This window comes from Zootoca vivipara, chromosome 11, assembly GCF_963506605.1.
Source record: "Zootoca vivipara chromosome 11, rZooViv1.1, whole genome shotgun sequence".
Taxonomy (NCBI): domain Eukaryota; kingdom Metazoa; phylum Chordata; class Lepidosauria; order Squamata; family Lacertidae; genus Zootoca; species Zootoca vivipara.
Genome location: NC_083286.1, coordinates 53,604,608 through 53,623,193, shown reverse-complemented (window position 1 = coordinate 53,623,193; position 18,586 = coordinate 53,604,608). Strand labels below are relative to the sequence as shown.

At 45.9% G+C, this 18,586-nt stretch overlaps 1 protein-coding gene and 1 long non-coding RNA gene across 7 annotated transcripts in view; both read right to left on the bottom strand.

Annotated features, from left to right (window-relative positions):
* The window catches only part of MYO5B (myosin VB), a 289,538-nt gene that overhangs the window by 147,149 nt on the left and 123,803 nt on the right, over nucleotides 1-18,586 (bottom strand). For all 6 annotated transcript variants that reach the window (XM_060280366.1, XM_060280369.1, XM_060280365.1 and 3 more), the window contains exon 5: nucleotides 1,823-1,979. In XM_060280366.1, the coding sequence (XP_060136349.1) occupies nucleotides 1,823-1,979 (157 nt within the window). The remainder of the gene's footprint in view (nucleotides 1-1,822; nucleotides 1,980-18,586) is intronic.
* On the bottom strand, nucleotides 6,112-17,590 carry LOC132592811 (uncharacterized). Its single transcript, XR_009558337.1, has 2 exons — nucleotides 9,647-17,590; nucleotides 6,112-8,958 (listed from the first exon to the last, which is right to left on the bottom strand). It is a non-coding gene; the product is annotated as an uncharacterized LOC132592811 (long non-coding RNA).

Below are 18,586 nucleotides of genomic sequence, written 5' to 3'. Positions count from 1 at the left end.
AGCGTGGCCAATGGTCAAGGATGAAAGGAGTTGTAGTCCAAAGCATCTGGTTCATATCATTGCCCCAGACTATAAATCTTGGCAGCCCAGAAGGGGGGGATGGAGCCACTCTCTGGTCCATCCATACACAGTTGCAGACACTAGAGCATGAATGCTTTCCCCCGAACCCTGAAGAGACACCTCTGCCACCAGAGCCCAAAGACTGGTTCACAGACTTTGGGGAGGATCATGAGACAATATCCCGAACTACCTAGTCCTGCAGCTGCTCTAAGGTGCTGATGAGATAATTTGGATGTTCTGCCTCAACTGCACAATCACCAGCTTTAGTCATGAAACCCACCCATAGATCTCTCTCCAAGGTGCTGAACACACTTTGTTTCGCCTTTCTGTGTGCACAGAACCCTGGGATCCTCTGCGCTTGGGCCGGCTTTCATTCGGTAAGCACCCCCATGGGACAGGATAGTACAATGTGGCAGGTAAGGCTCTAACCATCTGAGAAAAAGTTCTCCCTGCAGCCCACACATTGCCTCTGTAGAGTTAAGCAACTGAAAGCCTGCCTGTTGCCAGCAAAGCTTTCTTTTGCTGAAGACTGGTGAATTTTCTCTGTAGCACAGCCTGCAGAAGCATAGTAGGAAAGGGCTTGCTAAAAACGAAGTGATTTGACATACGAAAGGTGAAACACAGGAGAACAAAAGAGCATCTTTGAAAAGGGAATATTGATTCTGTTTTGAGACCAGGCTAATGCAAGTCTCTCTTCTGAAGACTATTACTGTAGTGGGGTTGGGATCTGAATTCTCCATTAAAAATGAGCTGGGACAATGTTGACACAAAGTCAAATTTGCAAGCACTGGCTGAGGCTGAGGTTACACAGCTGAAGGCAACACGAAGACAGCATCAATCTGCATTCAATCTCTCCCCCCCCCCCAAAAAAGGCAAGAACAACAGAACTTTAGAAAAGACTGTCTTGAACCAAGCAAACTTTGAAATTCTAAAGGCGGGTAAAACACTAAAGCCCACTTTCCATGTCATGTGTTGCCGGCAGGAAATCCCTGGCAGCAGGCACAAGTCAGTAGTGTCACAAGCACAAGAGGAGACTGGAATTCTGATCTGGTTGACTCAGAATAATCCCCCACCAGCCCTTGTAGATGCATCTGAAGGGGCAATGAGCTGAAGCAGGGCATTTGCCAATGGAAATCCTTCCATTTCCCTGAAGTTCTCCTAACTGTTAATTTCCACATTCTGCTTCAGCTTTCATACAATGTAAAAGCCGCTTCCAGAAAACTAATGGAAGATAGTGCATGCTTGGTAATTCATTTCCTGATTCAAGAAAAAAAAATGCTTGCAACTCCCTTAATTCGGAAAGTCGCATGAGTAAAGTGATGAAATTGCGGGCGGGATACCGCCATGCAGTTCTTCACTGCTGTTTTCATGGGGGGACTATTATTTGAAGAACCACCAGTAGAGCAATGCAGACAGGCCCCCACCAGTAGAGCAATGCAGAAAATGTTGCATAGCTCCAAAGATTTTCTGCAACATCAGTTCGCTCACACAAATTTGGATGCCGCAATTTCAACGCACTGAACGTTTTATGGCCCATCAGTGTTTGTTTTATTTCATGCATCTCAAATATTTCCCACCTCTCTCTTTTCATTCAAAACATTTTTGTGTTTTTAATGAAATCTTTCATCTTGTGTTTATCTCTCTCCAATGTGGTGAGGCGACTCTTTCCACAAGGTGTACGTATCGTAACACAAATGCTCTCCCCCCCCTCCAGATTGCCCCAAAGTAGGAGTATTTTTGCCACAGTTGAGTTGGCCCTTACCTCCATGATAGGACTGGAAGCCAGAACTTTCTCTTCAATATTGGTTTCACTGGAGGAGCCTCCTACGGATGCGAAGTAGCGCATGGCATATTTGGCAGAGACGGTTTTGCCGGCACCAGACTCCCCGCTAACAATAATGGACTGGTTCTTCTCATCCCTGTATGAGGAAGAATGAGGCAGGTGTTACATTTAACCTCTTAACATTGCTTTCTTTTCTTGGCCGGCTCATATCACTTCATATTGTCTGCCTCCCATTTACTGTACCTGGAATGGGCCAATGGCTATTTCATTCCATGTAAAGAGTAGAATTGATACCGCAAGGATCTGAACTTCTCAGTTATTTGAAACTTGGTTTGTTTATTTCAAAATGTGACCTGCCTTACTAAAATGTTAAAGGTAGGTAATGGAGAGAAAAAAGAGAGCCTATTTGCATGCGAAACGCACAGAGCTGTTCGCCTCTATAGTGGTACCTCGGTTTACAAACACAATTGGTTCCGGAAGTCCGTACTTAACCTGAAGCGAACTTTCCCATTGAAAGTAATGGAAAGTGAATTAATCTGTTCCAGACGGGTCCACGGAGTACTCAACCTGAAGTGTACTTAACCCGAGGTATGACTGTAATTGGTTCCGAAAGTCCGTACTTAACCTGAAGCGTACTTAACCTGAAGCGAACTTTCCCATTGAAAGCAATGGAAAGTGGATTAATCCGTTCCAGATGGGTCCGTGGAGTACTCAACCTGAAGCGTACTTAACCTGAGTTATGAGTGTAATTGGTTCCGAAAGTCCGTACATAACCTGAAGCGTACTTAACCTGAAGCGAACTTTCCCATTGAAAGCAATGGAAAGTGGATTAATCCGTTCCAGATGGGTCCGTGGAGTACTCAACCTGAAGCGTACTTAACCTGAGTTATGAGTGTAATTGGTTCCGGAAGTCCATACTTAACCTGAAGCGTACTTAACCTGAAGCGAACTGTCCCATTGAAAGAAATGGAAAGTGGATTAATCCGTTCCAGGCGGGTCCACGGAGTACTTAAACTGAAAATACTCAAACCGAGGCGTACTTAAACCGAGGTATGACTGTACATAGTTCCATCCTTATTTCAGACATTGTGATATATCAATATATTGCAAAGTTTAGCTGGTGATATATCGTGATGTTGAAATCTCCCAGTCCTAACAGCTGGTCCAAGACATTTTGCCACCTGGAGTGAAGAAGAAGACGGTGCCTCCCCATTCCTTTTACAAAGGTGACCAGACTAGTATCTGACTCTTTTTTCAGCACTAGAAATTAACCACACTCTTGAACCATGTATGCCAGTTTGAGATCCTCGGAAGATGTTACATAAGGTGGTACATAAATGTTATAAATAAATAAATCCCTATTTTTCAAGCCTGCTGGCATACATTGTTTCCCTCACTTTTGTTCTGAATCTTTAATTATTATTGTTTATTGTTTTTAAAGGACCATCCCAGGCAATGAGGGATCACACAGTCAACATGTTCGTTGCATGGCGCCATAGTCATCTGGTTGGCCACTGTGAGAACAGGATGCTGCACTAGATGGGCCATTGGCCTGATCCTTCAGGATCTTCTTATATTCTTAATTAACCCATTAATGTTTAATGTGCTACTGATCTGAAGTGCAACTAATCAATAGATGGTTTTGATTGTGCTTCATTGCACTTAATTGCTTTGATGTTGTTAGCTGCTTTCATGATCAATATGGAAAGAAGGAGCAGAAGTGTCTTAAATAAACAAAAATCTTAAGCAGCAAAATTCTAGATCTTGAAACTACTTGAACAATGTTAAGAATCTTGTCAGTGAGAGGGAAAGGGACTGATTTTGAGGGGACATAGGATTCACTGCACTCAGTAGCTGCTCCTTATACCTCCCTGTGATTAGCAAACCAAGAAATATGCAAAATAAGCAAACATGCAAAAATATATTTAGTCTGTGTGATTAAAGCAGCTCTCTGAGCTTTGCTTACGACCGACGAGGATCGGTGGTACCTTATTTATTCAGATTTAGAGACCACCCTATACCACATAGCAAGAGACTATTCAAATATTATATTAACATATCATTAAAAGTCTCCTCTTTTCTGCTAGCTTAAACCTGATCCTGAATCAACAACTCAGAATAGATAGCACAGAATTATGATTCTGTCAGTGCAATGGATGCACAACCCAAGCTTTAATCAGGACCAAGTTGCTTGTGCCTCTTTGAACAGCCGCAGAACATAAACCACAGAATGGCTGGAAGATGTCCAGTTAATTTACTGCAAGAACCCTGTGAGGTGGGTTAGGGCTGAGTGGCCCAAGGTCGCGCACTGAAGAGCAGAGCAGGATTTGAACTCTGATCTCCAAGGTCCTACCAAAGCACTCTATCCTCTATGTCAGGGGTGGCCAACTCCCAAGAGACTGCGATCTACTCAGAGAGTTAAAAACTGGCAGTGATCTACCCCCTTTGGGGGGGTTCAGGTCAAGGTTGTTGACCTTCTTTTAGGGAGGAGGAAGCCACATTTGGGGGGGTGCAGGGCAAAAATGTTGAGCTTTTTTTTTAGGGGAGCTAAAGTTGTTGAGCTGCTTTGGGGGGAGCCAGTGATCTACCACAGATGTCCAGTGATCTACCGGTAGATCACGATCTACCTGTTGGACGTGCCTGCTCTATGTCACACTTGCACTCTCTCTGCCTTCTTCCTGCCACCTCATTATTGGTACTGACTGCACTTATCGCTGCCCTTGCCTTTCCTCTCATGGATCTGTTTGGATTTATTTGCTGCCCCCAAGATGGACCACGAGGCTGTGGTTCTGAATGGAAAAAAGGGGGTGGAGGCTGCCTGTTTCCCACCTCCTCTCTTGATTTCACCAGCTCTAGACCAAGTGAATGAGGCTTGTAGGTCTGCGTGTGTGGAGGAGGAATAGCCACACAGCCTCTGCACTGCCGTGTGGAGGTTGGCACTTCCTGGTGAGCAGTGTTAGAAACTCAGATATATAAGACAGGCGCCATTGTTGTTGTTGTTTAGTCATTTAGTCGTGTCCAACTCTTTGTGACCCCATGGACCAGAGCACGCCAGGCACTCCTGTCTTCCACTGCCTCCCGCAGTTTGGTCAGACTCATGTTCATAGCTTCGAGAACACTGTCCAACCATCTCGTCCTCTGTCGTCCCCTTCTCCTTGTGCCCTCCATCTTTCCCAACATCAGGGTCTTTTCCAGGGAGTCTTCTCTTCTCATGAGGTGGCCAAAGTATTGGAGCCTCAGCTTCATGATCTGTCCTTCTAGTGAGCACTCAGGGCTGACTTCCTTAAGAATGGGTGTTTCCTTAAGAAACACCCACCCCCACCACCCTCTGTATATATATATAGGGTCTGACACTTCTGTTTCTAGTGTATCTGAAGAAGTGTGCATGCACACGAAAGCTCATACCAAAATATAAACTTAGTTGGTCTTTAAGGTGCTACTGAAGGAATTTTTTTATTTTCCTTAAGAATGGATAGGTTTGATCTTCTTGCAGTCCATGGGACTCTCAAGAGTCTCCTCCAGCACCATAATTCAAAAGCATCAATTCTTCGGCGATCAGCCTTCTTTAAGGTCCAGCTCTCACTTCCATACATCACTACTGGGAAAACAGGCGCCATATCGCTCCTTAAACCAAGGTTGCAGTCACCAAAACTGAATGTCTAGTTGCCATTTGCTCTAAAGTCTTATTTTTCTAAGGATGGACTGACTACTGTGATTGATTCTCAGTTAAACACCTGGCTGGTTCAGATGACAACCTTGAGCTAGGTTAAGAGCTTTGAGAACATAAAGAAGAAAAGCCCCTTGATCCTGGGACAGTCCATATATATTGGCCAATTCCAACCTCTTTTTCTTAATGCATCCGCTGAGGCTGCACAGAAAAAGTGATTTGTTTCCACTGATTCATTCTGATTGTATAGATAAAATATAACTGATCAGAAGGTATTAATGTGTGGAAGCAGTCCGGATCCAATGAACCCCATATGGTGGAGATGTCAGGAGCCATCCTGGCACCCAGGCATCTTCACTTGGTCACAAGTGGTTGAAAGCTAGGTGCAAAATGCGCCTGGCGCCTGGCTAATTTCGAACACTGCTGCTGAAGGGACAAAGGCTGTCGGTTCTCTTCTCTTATTCCTCATTGCTCAAGATCTAGGCCGCCAGGCATGTCAATCCTGAGATTCAGGCCCAATGTGGCTGAGCCTTTTCTCTCTCTCTTTTTAAAGGGTTTTGGCCCCTAGGGCAGTGTTTCTCAACCTTTTTTGGGCCACGGCACACTTGGTCCCTGAAAAAAAATCACGAGGCACACCACCATTAAAAAAGTTAAAAAATTTAACTCTGTGCCGCCCTATATTATAATTATGACTGTAAGAAACACTTGCCAAATATTGCTTTCTGGCGGGTCAGAGTTGTGTATTGGCGGCCGCCAGGCTCGTTTGCACTGAGCTTTGGGAAAGAGGAGGAGAAATATTGCTTTCCGGCGGGTCAGTGTTGTTTATTGGCGGCCGCCAGGCACATGACAATGCAAATCGCCCTTCTCGTTGCCGCACGTCGCCGCACACCAGCCACTAGTGTGCCGCGGAACAGTGGTTGAGAAACGCTGCCCTAGGGGCTCAATAACAATGGAAGGGGTAAGGGGGGATTCCCAGCCCCCCCACCTTCTCATTCCTCCACTTTGGATCCCATGCTTCAAGATGGCGCTGCCTGGGTGTAGGCCTCTTTCAGCAAGCAACAATTGCACCCAGAACCTCACTAGACAACTCCCTCCCATAGATCTATCTGAGCTCTCCATTTGGCTCCAGACCTGCCGGGACTCAAATGCAGGTAGGTGCCTCTGCCTTCGAGCACTAACAGTCTTCTAGTCAAAACATGCTTCAAGACTCATTGCCCTGGAGAAAATTTAAAATTTGCCATCTACTCTTATAAACATCAAGGGACGCAGGTGGCGCTGTGGGTTAAACCAAAGAGCCTAGGACTTGCTGATCAGAAGGTCGACGGTTCGAATCCCTGCGATGGGGTGAGCTTCCGTTGCTCGGTCCCAGCTCCTGCCAACCTAGCAGTTCGAAAGCACGTCAAAGTGCAAGTAAATAAATAGGTACCACTACGACGGGAAGGTAAACGGCATTTCCGTGTGCTGTTCGCCAGGAGCAGCTTTGTCTTGCTGGCCACATGACATGGAAGCTGTATGCTGGCTCCCTCGGCCAATAACGCAAGATGAGCGCCGCAACCCCAGAGTCGGTCACGACTGGACCTAATGGTCAGGGGTCCCTTTACCTTTACCTTATAAGCATCATACACAGAGGATGATTTTTTAAGGAAAGACTGCATAAATTAGAGAACAGAGTGGACTCCACACAGTTTCCAAAGACACCATGTGCTCCTTTGAGTCATGGGGAATCCCAAGACTGACAGTCACTGTCTGCTGTCAAAAGTACCCCACCCATTATTTCCAGACAGGACTTTTTTGTGAATCATTCTCCAACATCCCAGGATGAATTCAACTGTCATGCACCATTTAACACTTTGATTTAAACCAGATGTGTTTCAAGTAAGTTTCAACCAGAGGCTCTCCTCTTGTTGAAGGGGTGGGGGTGGGAAGAAAATGGACCCATGATGGCTACTCTTCACTCTATTGATATGGCAGGGAAAGAGAAATCGGCCTCGGTCCAGTATACCTGAAGGAGCGTCTCCACCCCCATCGTTCTGCCCGGACACTGAGGTCCAGCTCCGAGGGCCTTCTGGCGGTTCCCTCGCTACGAGAAGCCAAGTTACAGGGAACCAGGCAGAGGGCCTTCTTGGTAGTGGCACCCGCCCTGTGGAATGCCCTCCCACCAGAGGTCAAAGAGAACAACAATTACCAGACCTTTAGAAGGCATCTCAAGGCAGCCCTGTTTAGGGAAGCTCTTAATGTTTGATGGATTTCTGTATTTTAATATCTTGTTGGAAGCCACCCAGAGTGGCTGGGGGAACCCGGCCAGATGGGCGGGGTATAAATAATAAATTATTATTATTATTACTAAGCCACATCAGACAGGCAGGTAGAATGAAACTGGAGGAACAGCCAGTTACCCCACACCCAGAATGAAGACTCAACATTCAAGCAATTGGTTAAAGGTTATATTTATATAAACAAATAACAACTTGCAAACCAAACAAGTGCAGGCAGTTATAATCTGTACATGCAAGAGATTTCTTGCCTGCTTCCAAGAGCCAAACCACCCAAGAGAAGCTCCATCACTTATATAGGTGTGATGGTAGGCAAACAGCCTCTTCCCCTAAAGAGAAGTTGTGGGGGTGTGACCTGACCTTTCCCAGCCACAACCCCCCCCAACTGTTCACCATTCAGCAGGTGGCACACAGCAGGTCCCAAGAGCACAAAACCAAACCCCCCTGCCCCCCAGCTGAAACAGGGAAAAGAGGAAGAGCTTGAGGGAGGAGTTTCCTTTACATCAGGCATCCTCAAACTGCGGCCCTCCAGATGTTTTGGCCTACAACTCCCATGATCCCTAGCTAACAGGACCAGTGGTCAGGGATGATGGGAATTGTAGTCCAAAACATCTGGAGGGCCGAAGTTTGGGGATGCTTGCTTTACAGTATATGGGAAGCCTACCAGCCCCAAGAGGCTGCATCAAACTTGAACCAGAGGCCATGTGGAGAATCCCTCACTAGCTCCCTTTGGGAGGAGACCTTGTAAGTCTTCCTCCTAAAAGTGGGTGGGGTGAATTCATCCCAATGAAAGCCTGGAAGTGGCGTTGCCAAATCTGCACGATGCTACCAAATCAGAGAGACAGGTTGTAAACATTCTCCTACCTGCGCAGAACAGAAGGCAATGTTTCCACATGATGATTTCTATGGTTGTTCTAGCATAAAAACGTGAACCCCCTTCTTCTAAATCATTTTGTGTGCTGGCAAGTGTTTTGACTTGAGAGCCTCAGAAGGCCTTTCCAATTGCTGTGACTTAAGGAAAGGTCAACTTCCTGCAACCGTTTCAGGGGTCAAACCTTAAATACGGAGACAAACAACAGGAAGCCACGCAAACCAATCTAGTCGCCAACAGCCTCCCATCTGAAGCCAGTTCCAAGCCATCAGGCAGGCCAAAGACAGGGGTGATGGCTCACTAACTCACATATTCCAAAAAATTCCTTCAGTAGCACCTTAAAGACCAACTAAGTTTATATTTTGGTATGAGCTTTCGTGTGCATGCACACTTCGTCAGATACACTGAAACAAAATCCACCAAACCCTTATGTATATTCAGGTGTGGGGGGGTGATGGGAATGGGTGATGGGCTGATGGGAGTGGTAAACCTGTAGATGGCTGTTAACGACTGCTGATGACTGCAATTGGTCCTGGGGGGGGGGAAGCAAGGGCTGAGGCACTAAAGAAAGCTTGATCATGCATAATGAGATAAGAATCCACGGAGCCACCTGGGATGAATAAAGACTACCATCTACAGCAGGCATGTCAAACTTGCAGCCCTCCAGATGTTTTGGCCTACAACTCCCATGATCCCTAGCTAGCAGGACCAGTGGTTGGGGAAGATGGGAATTGTAGTCCAAAACATCTGGAGGGCCGCAAGTTTGACATGCCTGATCTACAGGTTTACCACTCCCACCAGCCCATCACCCATTCCCATCACCCCCACCCTCTGAATATACACAAGGGTTGGGTGGATTCTGTTTCAGTGTATCTGACGAAGTGTGCATGCACACGAAAGCTCATACCAAAATAAAAACTTAGTTGGTCTTTAAGGTGCTACTGAAGGAATTTTTTTATTTTGCTTTGACTCAGACCAACACGGCTACCTACCTCACATATTCCAATAGAAGTAAAGGCTCTGTCGGAGTCACATCTGAGGCACATAAAGGGCCAGGATACTTTAAGGACCGCATGTCTCCTTATCTGCCTAAGACCTTCAAAAGATGGCCTTCAGTGGTGGGACCCCAGGCTATGCAACACTTGCTCTACCCAGAACTTACCTAGATGCCAAGTTTTAAAAACATAAAATTATACGTTGACTGGAGACTTTTATGTTGCTGCTTTTATATTGCAGGTGTTTATTTTTAATTATGCTGACTGTTTTATAGTGTTCTTTAATGCTGTTGCTTCCATGTTTATTTTTCATTTGCTTTGTTGCAATGTGAACTTTTTGTAAGTCCTGGGAACCGGGTGAAAAGCAGGAGGAAATCAACTCAAACAGATCAACCAACTACCCCCCACCCTCCCAACACAGTGGGTGATTTTGTAATTTTGCTCACAGCTGACAGGAAGGAACAGAAAGTCCTTTGCTGCTGCTGGCATAGGCCTAGATGGGTGAAGTCAAACTAGTCCCTCTTAAAACTAACGCTTCAGTTCTCAGAAAAACACAAAAGCTGCAAAGAATTTTTATTTATTACTTGTACTCCAGGAGAGATTGCATGCGTTTGTTACACAATATGGTGTACTGCTCCCCAAGACCCCAAATAAAAACCCCTCTGACAGCCACATCAACAAGCTTAGAGAACATTGAAAAACCCTCCGTCATCCTTCTCTTAAATTACGTAGGATAGAGATGGATCAGTGGGTAGCAAACCACTATTGTTCTGCACAAAATAGCAAAGACAAATCAGAGCACAGACACTCCATGCTCTTCCCATTGCAATAAAAAGGTTTCAACTTTAGATGATGCATTACTACTACATATTGGTCCAGGTTAAGCATTATAAGAGTTATCAATAAAGCAGTTGCCCTATATAGAGAGCATAGCTCAATAGCGAATGTGGTGTTTTAAAGAGAGGAATAAGAACTGTGTCCTGTTCCCCCCACCCCAATCTGTGATATTTCACAATAGGTCAGATGACAAGAATACCCCCAGTAGCAAACAAAAGAAAAGAAAAGAAAAGAAACCACTGCAGTAGACAGAAACAGACAAAGGACGTACTTCTTCACGCAATGCATTAAGTGAACTTGGGGAGTTCACTGCCACAAGATGTGGCAATAATCTCTAGGCTTAGGAATCAGCCGCGACAGTGGCTCCTGCAACAAAATGCAGCTGAGCATTCTCACCTAACAGAAACCCTCCTGTTCAGGGTTCCAGCTGGCCATGTGCTCCTGCAAGATACTCTATTGCATGTTTTTCATTCTATCCCAGTTTTTCCATTGCTGGCCACCCATCACTTTCTTTCCCTGCTTATGGGCTTGCCTTGACAGAAAAGCAGAATATTTGACTAGGTGAACTGTCCACATAGCATCAACCACTTTAAAAAAGGACAAAAAATATATTCAGCATCTGTCAAGCTCCCGTGTGAGGAATGTAAAATTCCACCTCTCCAGCTAGTGAGCCGAGAGAGAAATGAGGTTCCAAATACTTACAACACCCCCCTACCCCCCCCCCACAGCGCTGCAGGTAGACCAACTAATACCAAGAGGACTGAAATCTGGATGCAACAAGTTTTCCAAATCTGCCAAATTCAGGAGCACAGCCGTCAATCTTCCCTGCACATTTCCCCTTCTAAGTGCAACACCCGCTAAGGCACACTCACGCATACATATATACAAGGAATCCCTGTGGACAACGAAAGTGATAAAAAGACCCCCAACAAACACCATTCGCTGCTAATGCAATCAGCCTGCCAAGGTTTATTTCCCCTCCCTCGCGTTTCACAAAAGATTTGCCTGAACAGCTGATCCCTTGTTTGTTCAGAAGCACTCAGCTGGGTGCTTCAGACCTTGCCAAGTTTACAATTTGGATCTGAAAGGCCAGTTTTAAGACTTGAATCACAGAATGCAATGGTGCCGGCATTCTCAGCCTTCCGCACAGGATTTTGAGGGGTCCTGGGCAGGCTGCCTTTGGTGACGGCTACCTCCCTCATGTATACTGCTGCCTGGGCTCCCAGCGGCAATGCTGCAAGGAGGAGGGCATAAGGAACGCATGAAGCAGCCCTCACAGATCAAATGCCATTGCTAGAGCATGTGCGTTGCCTGACACAACCTCTGGCAGTGTACTCTTTGCAATGTGCCCCATTCACACACTCAACCACGAATCATCGTGACAAGACATGGAGAAGAGTTTATGTGGAATGGGCATACCCACTTTGTCCACTTGGTTTAGAGAAAATAAAACTTTGAGGTGACACGATAGAAGGGTCCCTTCCAGCTCTACAATTCTACGACTCAAGGTCTTGTGCAGCTCTTCTCCTAAACCCACCAAACCCAAGAAAAGTAGGAAAACTGGACAAAGTAAGATAAATCACGGGACATTTACGGTACTTCAATTTATGTGACCTGCACAAGCTGCAGAATTCGACCTCTCTCACTACAGAATGTTCACCTCATGTTTCTCAAACCCACTCTTTTTCAAGCAACACAAAGTTACCAAGTTAGACATGACTGATGGCTTTGTTAGCAAGAATATTCTCAGAAATTATCTTTCCTGCACAAAGCTAGGAGCTGCCCTCTCGCAGCACAGGAGAGCAAAGAGATCAAATGTCCACTTACTGGTAATAGCTTCAACTCCTGCAGCTGGGCAAAGGTGAGTGGTCTCCCTTATTCTCACATTAATCTTCAAGGCGGAAAATAACCTTTCCAGATGTCTGCAGTTTAATTGATGCCACTAGCTCATGGATAGGCTAATTATAAAGGTTAATGATGCTTCTTTGTATTCCTACCTTGCAAGCACGTTCCTTCTAGCAAGAGCAAGGGCTCTGTCCCATGGATCTCCAGCCTTTCATTCCCAATTTTGTAAAAAATAAATAATTTTTTTGTAAAATGCTTCATAGACCAAAAGACTTCAGATCCACCATTTTTTATTGAAGATAAGGAAATGCTCTATCTTATCCCGCTTGCCCTTACCCCTTACTTTAGACTACTGAAAGAGTAAAAACTCATCTGGTCACCTATGTGGAGCAAGAATTAACTTGTGTGGCAATGTCCCTCCTTCCTGTGTAATAAAGACACAAGACGCGGTAAATGAGTTTAATTGGGTGGTTAAGGCCACAACTTTATCGATTACGAACGTTGAGTGGAATTGGGTTAGGCGTTGGAACCTATCAGAATATATCCGACTCCAACCTGTGTGTTGGAGCCCATGAGAAGTTAACCACCAGTGATGTACATCTATCGGAACTCCTCCTGTGGCCACCGAAGGGGCGTGCCCTACGGCCCTGGCATCTCCAGGCTCAGGACCAAGCCCCACCCCCGGAATCCTTTAACAGAATTACTTCTCCAAATTTGGGCAGTTGCTGACGTAACCTGCCCCTCCCCGTCTCATTGTTATGCAAATTTCCAACGCCTAACCGCCTAACCTAAGTTGTGACGGATTGCTATGAGGTAGGCGAAAAACCCATTGCGGCTAACCCCCAATGGGAAAAATCCTACCAGGCCCCCTGGCCAACCAGGGCGACCAACTGACGTTCATAGCAGCGTCCCCTACCTAAGGGGTGGGCGGGCGGGTGAATCGTTCGCTCTGGCGAACAGGGCGTAAAGAGGCAGAGTTCCCGCCTGCAGGGGGCTTTAAACTCGAAGCCCCACCCCCGGCCAACCTGATTGGTCGGTCCGGGTGTGATGCAGGCGGGAACCTTCCATCACGCAGGGGCTGAGCTAGCAGTCCCTGAGCAATGGTTTAGTCGGGAAGCCCACAACCCCACCTCCGTAGCAGGCGTGGAAGTGGCTCTCCAGGTAACAAGACATGGAATCTCTGGTCAACTAGAAGAGTGTCTGGATAGTTCATTTTCAATCAATTGGAGCCACCAATAGATAAAATGGGATCTATGCGGACAACACTTGCAGCTATATAGCCTTATCTTTTGTTCTGTTGTGAAGTTACGCACTTGTTCTGAGGTTATGTAGGTTTGCAATAGCAGAATAATATTATGGGAGTTTTATTGGGAGCCACAACCAGGAATCAGAGTTGAGACACCAGAACAAGCCAGGAGATGGAGGCAGCAAAGACTATTGCCACCTAGGCAAAGTACTAGTCTGTAGAGGAAGCCCTTATACACTTCTAGAGTCAACAGCAAGCCTGGGTGAATAATATGTATACTGTATCTCAAATACTTAGGATTCTCCATTACTTGGACCATGCCTAGGAAGAGGCTCCAATCTGTTTTCCTGGTGGTTTACTACATAGGGCAACTGAATGCAAAGATGTGGGCTCCCAGTCCTGGCCTAGGCACCTCCTGAAAGAGCTCACCACCTGCCCACACCCATATACCTGTCTGCACTCATGCCTGACACCTCAACCCTTTGCCCTCTAGTTACTGGGTTAAAAAACTCAAGACAAAAGGAGCTGATGTTTGTGCTACAGCTGGGTTTTAACAAATGAGGCCCTGCTCCACAAAACAGCTACCTCTGCCTGTTCTAAATGAATCACGGTTAATTACTTTGCTCTACATTAAGGGACTGTGTGTTTCTCATTTGTCTATGTCAGTCTTCAAATGCTTTACACTACGCAGAGAAAACGCAGCTCATCAATTCTGAAGTTCCCCCCAAGGGTTTCCATGAAGGCAACACAAGGAGCTCAAGTTGCAAGTCCAGGTTAAATTTGCCATGATTGGGCTAACAATTGATGGTTAGTCTTACTGTTCCATCACATTTCCAAGGTGGCCATAGTGGGTCTTTATGTTCTGTTATGCACTTTTCAAGGCGGGGGGATACCAATTTAAGGAAATAAAAAGGCAACAGGTGTAGGTTGTCATTAGGATTACCGGTAACTATTGTGCTTATTATCACACGAAGTGTTTCATAGGCAGCTGCATTATACTGAATCATAGAATTGCAGAGTTGGAAGAGAACATGAGGATCATCTAATCCAGGCATCCCCAAACTGCGGCCCTCTAGATGTTTGGGCCTACAACTCCCATGATCCCTAGCTAAGAGGACCAGTAGTCAGGGATGATGGGAATTGTAGTCCAAAACATCTGCAGGGCCGAAGTTTGGGGATGCCTGATCTAATCCAACCTCCTGCAGTGCAGGAATCTTTTGCCCAAAGTGGGGCTCAAACCCATGACCCTGAGATTAAGAGTCTCATAGCTCTATCAACTGAGCTATCCCTTATTTATCCCAGTCATAATCCTTTGAGGCTAGTCTTAAGGACATCAAAAAAGCTTTAGGACAGTATTTTCCAACCAGGTGCCTCCCAGATGTTTGGAACCATAACTCCCATCAACACCAGCCAGCGCATGCAGGTTGAGGCTGATAGGAGTTTTAAACCAAAACATCTGGGAGGGCACCAGGTTGGGAAAGACTGCTTTAGGATAAGCAAAATTCAAGAGTGACTGATACACATCTGAACCCAGGAGCAAACTCACTGAGTCACATGTTGGAAGCACTTCACTTATGTCCTTAAATAATTTCCTTGCTAACTCACGGCCACTTTATTTATTTATTGGATTTACAAAGATGTTTGTGGATGCGAACGTGACATGAAGGCTGGCAATATCAACCCTGCCATGTGGGTTGACCACAGTGCCTGGAGACAGACCGTCAGGTTGTACATCTACAGCAGTGACCAGAGCAGGAATGACCACAGGGACAGAATTTTCAACCATCAAATGGCTGGGTAAACAGGAAACCTGCCTCATTAGGGAGGGCATTACACGAGTGGGAGACTACCACCAAAAAGGCTCCGTCACAGCTCACCACCAGCCGGGCAACCCCCAGCAACCACATGGCCTTTAGAGCTCTAGCTCTGAAGCTTTGCAGTCAGCATACCATGTGAAACGGACAAATCAGACAACTGAGCAATATGGGCAGAATTGGTGAACAACACTGAGGAACAAGCAACCAACCGGACAGAGGAAGCTGCCTTTTACACAGTCAAACCACTGGTCCATCTAGGTCAGCACCGTCTACTCTGACTGGCAGTGCTTCTCTAGGACTTCAGACAAGGGTCTTTCCCCAGCTCTACCTAGAGATGCTAGGGATAGGAACCTAAGATTCTCTCTCATGCAAAATATGTGCCAAATGTGCTTTATGGGACATCTTTGGGAGAAGAAAAAGGCGAAGGAGGAAACCTTACACAAATCTGGAGTGGGGTCCCTGCACCTTCTATGCCTCCTTCCTGCAACTCCTGCAAGCCAAGCTGGTGTCAAATGTATTGCTCTGCTTTCCTTTGGACCAGGCTCACACCCCTGGGAGGTGGTACTGCTAATGCAGCAAAAACATGGGAGGCAGAAGCTACAAGTTACCAGCCTACAGCCACAGCAGGTGCTGTGATTCTCCAGTCATTTGACTTCACCCCCAGAGGAGCACTCTATTGTCTCTCAAGACAGACGGCTACCAACAGCCACAACCACCGAGTGATGACGTGTTGTGGTGAGACATTGACCTACGAATCACAATTCCGGAGGAAAGTGCTTAACAGGTTTGTAATTTTTCCTGGCTTAGGTAGCACAAAGTCCAACCAGCTCCAAAGAAGGGGGTCCTAGAGCGCCTTGTCATCCACATGAGCAATCACAAGAAAAGGTTTCCAAGTGCAGCTAGTTTGATGTAACACAGAGAGACACAGAACACTGTGTTCTCAACTCACTGAACACTCCAACTATGCTACCCATGTCTGGGAACATGATCATCACCAAGAAAAAACTTCACGAAACAATTAGCTTGAGACCTTGACCAAGCAAACCAAACAGGACGGCACTTGAGATTCCAAAGCCCAGCCCAAGAAGACAGCAGCTGCAGGAGCAATCTTGCTGCTTCCCCAAATTTTGTTTTATGAAGGGACCAGTTTCCTTTCAAACCCAGCTGGAAAGAATGAGGTATCAGTGGTCAGCTGGTGCTCTGTTCTCCTCAGGTAGGCAGGAAAGTTCCCAAGGGTTCAGCACCTTGCCACACCCACACACAAAAAATTGCCTCTGGCAACCAAAACAAAATGATCAGTGCTACCTGGAGCAGGGTGAATGGTGTCTGGCCAACATTCTGGGGCAATGGGAGCTGGAGTCTCAACAGCAGCTATGGAGCACCCAAGGTTGGGGGTGGCTTCCTTAGGGACCCAGGTGGTGCTGTGGGTTAAACCACAGAGTCTAGGGCTTGCTGATCAGAAGGTTGGCGGTTTGAATCCCTGCAATGGGGTGAGCTCCCGTTGCTTGGTCCCAGCTCCTGCCCACCTAGCAGTTCGAAAGCACATCAAAGTGCAAGTAGATAAATAGGGACCACTCCGGCGGGAAGGTAAACGGCGTTTCCGTGCGCTGCTCTGGTTCGCCAAAAGCAGCTTTGTCATGCTGGCCACATGACCTGGAAGCTGTCTGCGGACAAACGCCGGCTCCCTCGGCCTATAGAGCGAGATGAGCGCTGCAACCCCAGAGTCGGACACGACTGGACCTGATGGTCAGGGGCCCCTTTACCTTTACCTCCTTAGGCAGAACAGGTAACATTGCCAAGAAATGATTGAGGGTTTTGTACAAATGCACTCATAGTGAGCGTGTGAACTGAACCCACACACCACAGTTTTGTTGACACCAGACTTCACGGTGAGGTAGTTAAATGGGGAAAAATGTTGGTTCGATGTGAATGATTATTGAATGATTAAAGAATAAACAAAGCAATACTCTGACCCACTAATTAGCAAATAAGCAAAACCTCAACCATTCCCTGGTCCCAAAATCATTCACATTGAACCAACAATTTTGAATTGTATTGTCAATGTTTGTTTGGTATTGTTGTTGTTGTTGTTGTTGTTTTGTTGTTGTTGTTGTTGTTGTTATTTAAAAAGTTATATTGTCCTTCATCTGTAGATCTCAGGGAGGTTCAAAAAAATAAAAATACAATATAGAAACACAAAATACATAATAAAAACAAGAACAACCCCCCCCCTCACACACAAACCAACAACCCCCGTCCCCCACCTATTTCTATGGCTGGCATTTCCCCCCATGGATGTTATGATATATGAAATACTAAAATGTATTCCCCTCTTTTTCCACTATGGTGCTGGAGGAGACTCTTGAGAGTCCCATGGACTGCAAGAAGATCAAACCTATCCATTCTGAAGGAAATCAGCCCTGAGTGCTCACTAGAAGGACAGATCCTGAAGCTGAGGCCCCAATACTTTGGCCACTTCATGAGAAGAGAAGACTCCCTGGAAAAGACCCTGATGCTGGGAAAGATGGAGGGCACTAGGAGAAGGGGACGACAGAGGATGAGATGGTTGGACAGTGTTCTCGAAGCTACGAACATGAGTCTGACCAAACTGCGGGAGGCAGTGGAAGACAGGAGTGCCTGGCGTGCTCTGGTCCATGGGGTCACGAAGAGTTGGACACGACTAAACGACTAAACAACAACATTATATGATTCCCCCTCTTTTTCCACTATGGTATAATTTATTTATTTTTTGCATATATATTTTTGCTGTAAGTCGCTTGGAGACCTTTGGGTGACAAGCGACCAAGTTTAATAATAACAGCAATAAATAATTTCAAGCTACACAAGATTGCACTTTGGATGTTATTGAGCACACCTGTTATCTCTTGGAGACAAGGAAGAAGTGGTGACTTTTAACCACAGCTCAGTTTTCTTATAAGTGTGGAAGCTTCTGTTGCTTTTCCCTGCTTGCTGGAAGTCAGAATCTGGATGCCTATGTTCACAGAAGCCATCTTTCCTAGCCAGTGGTTACAATGAATGTGAGCAATGAGGGAAGAGTAAACAGCTAGATAAAGTAAAGGTTAATGTTCAAAAAGGGAGCACTGCTCCAAGCCAAAGATACAGCAGAGCAGGGAGAGGAAGCTTTTATGTGTATATGTGGTTTATTTATACACGTCTCCTTTTAAACGTAAC